The sequence below is a fragment of the Buceros rhinoceros genome, unplaced genomic scaffold, assembly GCF_000710305.1.
Source record: "Buceros rhinoceros silvestris isolate BGI_N320 unplaced genomic scaffold, ASM71030v1 scaffold29631, whole genome shotgun sequence".
NCBI classification, from domain to species: domain Eukaryota; kingdom Metazoa; phylum Chordata; class Aves; order Bucerotiformes; family Bucerotidae; genus Buceros; species Buceros rhinoceros.
In genome coordinates, this window is record NW_010395306.1 from 24,412 (window position 1) to 32,524 (window position 8,113).

General features: G+C 53.7%; 1 protein-coding gene across 2 annotated transcripts in view; it reads left to right on the forward strand.

Moving 5' to 3' along the window:
• SPARC (secreted protein, acidic, cysteine-rich (osteonectin)) overlaps positions 1 to 4,482 on the forward strand; it is a 9,505-nt gene extending 5,023 nt beyond the window's left edge. Inside the window, exons 2-10 of one of the 2 annotated variants that reach the window (XM_010145512.1) lie at positions 1,165 to 1,234; positions 1,442 to 1,492; positions 1,662 to 1,746; positions 2,051 to 2,172; positions 2,405 to 2,525; positions 2,712 to 2,845; positions 2,994 to 3,142; positions 3,835 to 3,983; positions 4,168 to 4,482. In XM_010145512.1, the coding sequence (XP_010143814.1) occupies positions 1,178 to 1,234; positions 1,442 to 1,492; positions 1,662 to 1,746; positions 2,051 to 2,172; positions 2,405 to 2,525; positions 2,712 to 2,845; positions 2,994 to 3,142; positions 3,835 to 3,983; positions 4,168 to 4,196 (897 nt within the window). In that variant the 5' untranslated portion in view covers positions 1,165 to 1,177 and the 3' untranslated portion in view covers positions 4,197 to 4,482. Of the gene's footprint in view, positions 1 to 1,164; positions 1,235 to 1,441; positions 1,505 to 1,661; positions 1,747 to 2,050; positions 2,173 to 2,404; positions 2,526 to 2,711; positions 2,846 to 2,993; positions 3,143 to 3,834; positions 3,984 to 4,167 lie in introns of those variants that run through there. The other variant, XM_010145511.1, reaches the window with a different exon arrangement.
• The last annotated feature ends 3,631 nt before the right edge of the window (positions 4,483 to 8,113 follow it).

Consider the following 8,113-nt stretch of genomic DNA (forward strand, 5'->3'; position numbering starts at 1 on the left):
ACCGGGAGAGCGGCCATACACAGGGAGGAAAGGAAAGGACGCGCTGACAAATTAGATATCCATCCATCTAGGAGACACCTTGTCCAACGCTTTCTGCCCCAGCAGCACCATCCATCTGCCCAGCCCCAGGGAGCCGGCAGGCTGCGATGCCCCGGCCATGCAGGTGGAGCAGAGGAAGGCGAGCGGAAGGGAGGCAGTGGAAGCCTTGGCAGAGGGACAAGGCCCCTCGTCAGCAGGAGACAAACCGGGGGTGTTTCACTCTCCCGGCAGGCGGAAGGGAGCAGGCAGCCCTCACTGTCAGCAGTGGGATGCAACCAGCATATTAAGTGTCCAGCTGAGCTCCTCTCTGCCCTCACACAGAGGGACTCAAACCTGCCAAACAGGAACTGGAGGGGACAAGGACAGGGCAAATTCACCAGCTGCACTCTCCTCCTGGCACGTATCACAGTCGGTGTTAGCTGAGCTGCCTGCCTCACAACAGCCCAGATCAGGAGGGTGCAAAGGGCTCACCCTCCTGGAATTCATCTCCCGGCAGAACACAACCCCAAAGTATCTTGGATCCTTCAAACCCAGTTTGGGGACCCTCAGGTCTGAGCAGGAAAGAGAAAAACTATAGTAAAGACCCCAATGATTGGGGGTGCTGGGATGGAGGACTGTTCCCTGATACCTCTAGAGATGTCCATGTGAGAAGGGGTTTTCTCAAGGATTTAGTTCTCGAGTGCCCCATTTCACCATCTCTCTGTTACCTCTTTCCTTCCTCCACTTTCATTTTTCTTCTGATCGACAAATAAAATGGTAGAGAGTTTCATTGCTTGTACCTGGGGCTTTTAACATGAAAAAAAAATATTTTAGTCAAAGAAAAGTCCTGTGAAGGAAAGGGGAACTGCCATTTTGACTGCAATTTTTTTTAAAGATATCCAGGAAAGCAACAGAAATCTAAACCCCTGCCATCCCATTTTGCAAAATCAAAACAATTTGTCTTAGAAACATGCTTTGGCTTAAAGTTTTGGTTAGAAAAGCCAGCATGTGGGTCTAATATTGAACAGACGAGGCAGGAAACAAAGAGAACGCCCTTGTCTAAATGTGTCTGACTGCCAGCCGTGAGCTCAGCCCGGAGCCCAGCGGCCTCATTCCTCATCCCTCCTTTTCCTCTCCTTTATTCAGGGTCTGCTGAAAGATGAGGGCCTGGATTTTTTTCCTTCTCTGCCTGGCAGGCAAAGCCCTGGCAGCTCCGGTAAGTACGGTAGACATGGAGCCTCTCTGCTGTCGAGGTTGTCAGTCTGAGGTACCTGATGGGGATTTTCTTTCATGAGGAATAAAAACCTGGGGGGGCTGCAGGGGAGAGGAAACCCAAGGGTGGCCCTACTGGCCATCCCAGTAGGTCATCTCCTTGGCACCGTCTTCCCCGCGGCCTCCAGCTCATGGTCGTTTTCTCCTGCAGCAGGAGGCTCTGCCCGATGAGACGGAGGTCATTGAAGATCCCACCACAGAGGTAGGTGACTCTGCTCCTCCTCATCACCCATCCCTTGCAGCACCCACTGCCCTGGAAAGAGCAGCTCTGAGGCATGGGGCAGCAGGGGCAATGCAGGAGCTGTTCTGCCCCCCAGGAGCTGGAGCCAGGCTCTGTGTGAGCCCACCAGAAACACTGGCCTCTTTTGCAGGAGCCCGTGGGGGCTAACCCCGTCCAGGTGGAGGTGGGAGAGTTCGAGGAACCCACAGAGGATGTAGAGGAGATTGTTGCAGAGAGTAAGTTGCTCTTCCCCTGACCTCCAGCAGACAGAGACATCATTCCTTCCCTGGGTGGGGGAGCTTTAGCCACCCAAACAGTGAGGGACTTCTTTGGGAAGAGCTGTAGCACAAGGATAGCCACACCTGGCTGTAGCCAGCCTAGGTGTGTGCTTAAAAGCCCTCTCATCTTCCCAGTGCAAGGAGACATGCTTGAGGCTGTCCTGTAAGAATCTCTGTCTTCCCTCTATGCTGAGATGCTCCAGGCAGCTTGTGGGAGGTGAGGATGGAGTAGGTTCTGACTGTGCTTCCTGCCCTCTCCTAGATCCCTGCCAGAACCACCACTGCAAGCACGGCAAGGTATGCGAGGTGGATGACAACAACTCACCCATGTGCGTGTGCCAGGATCCCGCCAGCTGCCCAGCCACCACTGGCGTCTTCGAGAAGGTGAGGGCAGAAGCTGCTTGATGGATCAGAGTCGGGAGGGTCCCCACATGGGACATAGCCAGAGATGGTGGGATAGACAGTCAGAGCCAGGGTGGCTGGTCCCCATCTGGTTTTGGCTATGACTGTCCACCCAAGAAAACAAGTTAAACATCTCATGTGAAGGCTCTCCCTGCTGACTCCGCAGCAAGGCTGGGCTTCACTGCCTCACACAGCACCTCCCCATCCTGTGCAGGTCTGCGGCACTGACAACAAGACCTACGACTCCTCCTGCCATTTCTTTGCCACCAAGTGCACCTTGGAAGGAACCAAGAAGGGACACAAGCTACACCTGGACTACATTGGGCCTTGCAAATGTAAGTGTAGCCATTCCCCTAGACAAGGGAAACCCTAACTTGAGCAGAGCCCCCTTGCCCGTGGGCTGAGGGAGAGCAAAGATTCAGGCAGGCTCAGAGCTGAGGTGAGAGGGCACTGGGGCTGCACGTCCAGGGTCTGGAGCTGCATGTTTGGACACTGCGCTCACCACCGTGTGTGTCTTACAGTCATCCCTGCCTGCCTGGACACAGAGCTGACCGAGTTCCCTCTGCGCATGCGGGACTGGCTCAAGAATGTGCTGATCACCCTGTACGAGCGCGATGAGGACAACAACCTGCTGACCGAGAAGCAGAAGCTCAAGGTGAGGGGTTGGGGAGAAAGGCTGGGAGCTCACCCTCCCAACAAAGCCCATCCAGCATGATGGGCACCCCATACAATGCCCCTCCCAGGGCCTCCCCTTGCACCCCATTCTCTTGTTAACAAGGTCTCCCTGGCCTCTCCTACAACAGGTGAAGAAGATCCACGAGAACGAGAAGCGCCTGGAGGCTGGTGACCACACTGTGGAGCTGCTGGCTCGTGACTTTGAGAAGAACTACAACATGTACATCTTCCCTGTGCACTGGCAGTTTGGGCAGCTGGACCAGCACCCCATCGATGGGTGAGTGTCAGCAGAGCAGGACGGCAGCCTCTGCCAGGACCCTTTCCTGCTCGAGGATCAGGGTGATTGGGTGGCAGAAGGTGTCAAGGCTGGAGATGTGACACAAATGCAGAGGCACAGGCAAAAAAGCCCTGTGGAGGGACAACCCCTGTACACATCTGCCAGGAGCTGGGGCAAGTCAGGCTGGGGTAGAGGCAGGTTTGCCTTCTACAAACAGCTCTCCTGCAGAAAGAGGGGCCTCCCTCAGGCCCCACCGCTCCTGTCTCCCTTGGGTGTGCAGTTTCTGTCTTCTCAGATTTACTGTCGTATGATAGTTCCCTAAAATATCTTAGTCCAAAGGCCCTGGGATAACTTCAGCAGCTGAAAGAGCAGCTGCTGGCCTGGCTGTGAGCTGGCACAAGAACCATCACACACACAGACCCGTGGGGTGGGGGCAGCTGGCGAGGACCCCCAGCTGCTGGCTATTTTGTGACTAGCACAGCCGGCTGCAAAAGCAGACAACAGTCCTTGACCTTCATGACACTGAGTGGCAGATACTGAGAGGGCACTGGGACACGAGTCAAACCAGATGGAGAGCTGGGGCCAGCATCTGTGTGCTGGCTCCTGCACCCAGAAGAGAATCTCCCCTCCCATGGAAGGGAGGGAGTCTGGTGCTGGCAGGCAGCACATTGACCGCGTGGTCTCCTCGGCAGGTACCTGTCCCACACTGAGCTGGCCCCACTCCGTGCCCCCCTCATCCCCATGGAGCATTGCACCACCCGCTTCTTTGAGGCTTGCGACCTGGACAACGACAAGTACATCGCGCTGGAGGAGTGGGCCAGCTGCTTCGGCATTAAGGAGAGTAAGTACTGAGCAGGGAAGGAATGGGGAGGGAGAGGACACCAAAAAGCACCCCTATAGCCCCCACTTGGGATGAAGCAATGCCTCACAGCCAGTCCTGGGGAGGGAAAACAGGGGAGTCTGGGGAGGGGGGGATCCTGGCAGCATCCACCTCATAACCTCGTTTCTCTCTTTTCCTTCCACAGAGGACATAGACAAGGATCTTGTCATCTAAACCCCCAGCTTCCTCCTCTGCTGCCAACTTTGTCTTGGTCTACCCTTCCCACTTCCTTTGGTTTTTAAACCGCTTTTGTTTTGTTTTCCCCGGGAACAAGGTGCTAATATAGATCTAAACATATGTAGTGACGGTGCTAAGAGAAATAACAGTCCTCGTTCATAGCTTAATCTGTTACCACTAGATTACTCACTCGGCTGTTTCCACAAGCTCTTACCAGCCTCTTTCTCTCTCCAATGTGTCTTTACCATTGACTGACCCTGTTCCTGTCCTAAATATCTGCTCTGTGTTGGTATCCGCTCTCGGATCAACTTCCCTTAATTTCTTACTAATTCTAACAGCACGTTCTTGGACAAGTCAACGTAGACGCAAAGGTGACCAGTTACAGACCACCAGCAAGGGAAGGCAGAGCCAGAGGGTGTAGGAGGATTCAGCTTTTGGAGGAGAGCAGCTGTGGGTGACTTTGCGGACATGGTAGGGAGGATGGAGAGGGGTGAGAAAGACACAGACTGACAGAATTTAGTTTTTTGGTTTGGTGGTTTGTTTTTTTTTCATTCCCAGGGCTTGAATTTAACCATCATTGGGGACAAAAAAAGGGCTAATCAAACGAACAAATAGGAAAGCGCACAAAAAATTGAAACAAATACAATGAAACGCATCCCATCCTGTAAAATCCCCTCGAAAATAAAGGTTTGAAAGTGCTACATGCTTTACCATTACTCCATAACCGTACTGCTGCTGTGTTTTCTGTGCTGCAAAGGGAGACTGGGTGCAGCCGCCTGTTCCCCCAGGGTGCGTGTAGCTGACCTCGCTGTTGCGATTCTGCTGAGATAAAGCTCTTGGCTCTTCCCACATCACCATGCCCTTGAGCACTTCCCTCCTCTGCCTTGGTCATGCCTAAATTCCAGCCCTGCTCTCACCAGGAAGCTGTGTCAGGCTTGGAAGGGACATTTCTGCTCAGAAAGAAGCGTGCTTGCCACGCGCTTGAGGGAAAGGCTGTAATATTTTTTTCCTGCTGTGAATTTTGAGGTTCAAGGCATGGGCGGGAAGGAAGGGAGGAGGTATTTGGCTTGTGCTTTATAGTGAGGGTCCCGACAGGAGCGAAGGAATGGTTAAGTCTCACAGGCTGAGAACTCTTTTTTTTATCTCTGAATGTTCCCTGTGCCTTATATTATTAAATTCCTGCCACAGTGTGAGCAACGTGATGAGTCTCTGTAATAAAAAAAACTGATTTGAAACACTGACAATAAACAAGCCTGCAACCTTCCTCTGTTTCATCCCATCCCAAAGGGGGGATCACACACACATCGCCAACCCCACGCACACATTCAGACTGTCACACAGGCACCCAGCCCCAGGGGAAGGTAAACTGAGGTGCCTCTGCCGGTTACAGCCCACCACCTCACTGTAAATGGGCTCGTTGGGGGGCATCGTTGGGGGACACGTGGTGCCTGGGTAGATGGAGCTGGAGCGATGGAGGCAGGCAGGGTGACCGCAGCGGTCACAGCCTACCACCTCACTGTAAATGGGCTCGTTGGGGGGCATCGTTGGGGGACACGTGGTGCCTGGGTAGATGGAGCTGGAGCGATGGAGGCAGGCAGGGTCACTGCAGCAGCCAGCGCAGACACACGGCTCTAAGGCCCTTGCTTTCATTTAATTTCAATAAATTCCCTGGGAAAGGTGAAAAGGCACAACGGCAGAAAAATAAACACCACCTTTTCAGAGGCTAAAAACATCCCTGTTCCAAGAGCTCTGGTTAAGGTGAGAGGTCCCCCTGCTAGCAGCCCTTGTTGGATATGCTGTGCTCCAGACAGAGCACAGATTCTGCACAGAGTCACTCTCGGCTGCAGCCCTCCGGGCAGGTCCCACAGGGAACAGCCACTTGGCAAGTGCTTTGCCAAGCTGTTCGAGCCCAGTTGGAAAACTGGTGCCCTGAAGTTTTTTCACCCTTGCCTTAAACACCAGGACTCTCCTACCCAGCCACGCTGCTTCCTGGAGCCGTTAGCCAGAGCGGCGTTTCTCAATGGAGACACAGTGCCTGTCTCCCCGTCTCAGAGGCTGTCACTGCAATTTGGCAGACGTGGCACAACAAGGGGCATCGCTGCCCATGACCCTCACCTGTGAGATCCCGCTGCTGACCCACCTCCAGGACAGGAGAGCTGGTGAGAGAGGATTTGGGCAGGGGGGCGGACGGGAAGATTGGCCGCCCTGTGCAAACCTGCTTTCCATTTGCTCCCTCTCCGCCAGAACCTCCTGCTCGCGTTCCTCTGCCAAGACGCAGTCACATTCCTTCCAGCTCTCCCAGCACTGCTGGACGGACACAGACAGCTTCACTCGCATGCAAGGGCAGGCTTTCCAGCTCTCTGCCTTCCCTCTTGTGCAGGAATCGGCTCCAAATGACAGCAAGCCCAGGAAAGTCATCAGGCTCCACCAGGAGAGCCAGTTATCAGCGCTCAGGAAGGCGAAGGGATCCATCTCTAAGGCCATGTCTCACCCCAGGGGATAATACTCATGTTCTGGCAGAGCCCAGAACTCAGGCTGTTACCAGTGCAGCTGTCCTGGCTTTAACTGAGTATCAAAATGAGCTCAGGAGGTTGCAGCTGGGCCTGCCTTAACCCTTCAAAGGTCACAGCCTGAAGTATCAAGTTGCTGGAATTTCACTCCTTGGGGCAAATGCCATACATGGGGTTACATCAGGACTCCAGGAATAAGCCGGTCTTTTTAAGCTTTCAGACCTAGAGGGTCAGCAAGGGTGGAACAGAACAGCCCTTTCCCTGTTAGAGCTGAAATCGAGCCTTCCAGTGCCTGCACAGCAGTAAAGAAACTCGGCTGTACTTTCCAAGTGGAAACTCTCCCTGTGGTTAATGCTGACTGAGGACACAGTCTGCAAACTTGAAAAAAATAGAATAGAAAAATAAGGGAGAGATCTGGGTCCAAAACCAGCCTGACACAACCGCAATCTGACCTGAGTGCTACAGTGCATCTGCAGGCAAGGGTGGCTGATTTTGCTCTAGTTTCTCAGGACAGCACCTCAGAGCAGCTCACTGAGCATCGTCCTGCATTCCACAGAGGGAAGACGGGAATGAACAAGATTCATGCAGAGATTAGTGCCTTTTTGTCTGTTTTCCTGACCCTTTCTTTTAAGAAAGAATCTCACTGTGGCATAAATGCTGCACTCAGGTCCGTGCCTTGATATTCAAAACACAGATGATGCAAAAAGGTGACAGGATCCCTGTGACTATGCCAGTCACACACCTATGACAGCCTGGACTCCAAGGCTCAACACCTGCTGCACCTGGAGATGCTTTTGCTCTAGCTGAGGATGCCACTGGGGTTAAACCCTCCCTGAAGCTGGTATTTCACACATGCTGATGCCTCCTTAGCTAAAATCAGTTCTGCAAAGGAAGACTGAGCTGTATAACCAAAGGCTTTGACCTCAGGTGGGGCTGATGGTGTGACTGTTTACTCAGCAGTTTTTTGGAGTTACTGTTCCCAGCAGTTAGGAAATTCTCACAGCAGTTCAAGCACACCCAGACTGCTGCTGATGGGAGGATCTCTGGTCTGGCACGGGGTGAGAGGGATCCCATAGCGCTTGACGGGGACAGTGCCAGGACCACCTCCACCCCTCTGCCCTGCTCCGCCCTGCTGAGCAGCTCCTGACCTGCCCATATCCGCTGCAGAGTCTCCTATTGACTTCAACCAGCCTAGATATTCCAAAGACAGACAAACCCAGTAAAAACAAGCCCCGTCTCCAGCGAAGAGACATCGCCCGGGGAAAACAGTGTCGGGAGATGCATCTCCCTGCGGCCAACCGGGAGAGCGAGCAGGAGGGAGGTAGACACCCCTCTGGCCCCCCCTAGTCGTGAGGGATGCTCCCTCCTCCATCCCACCGCCGACATCTCCACCCCGGCGGCAGC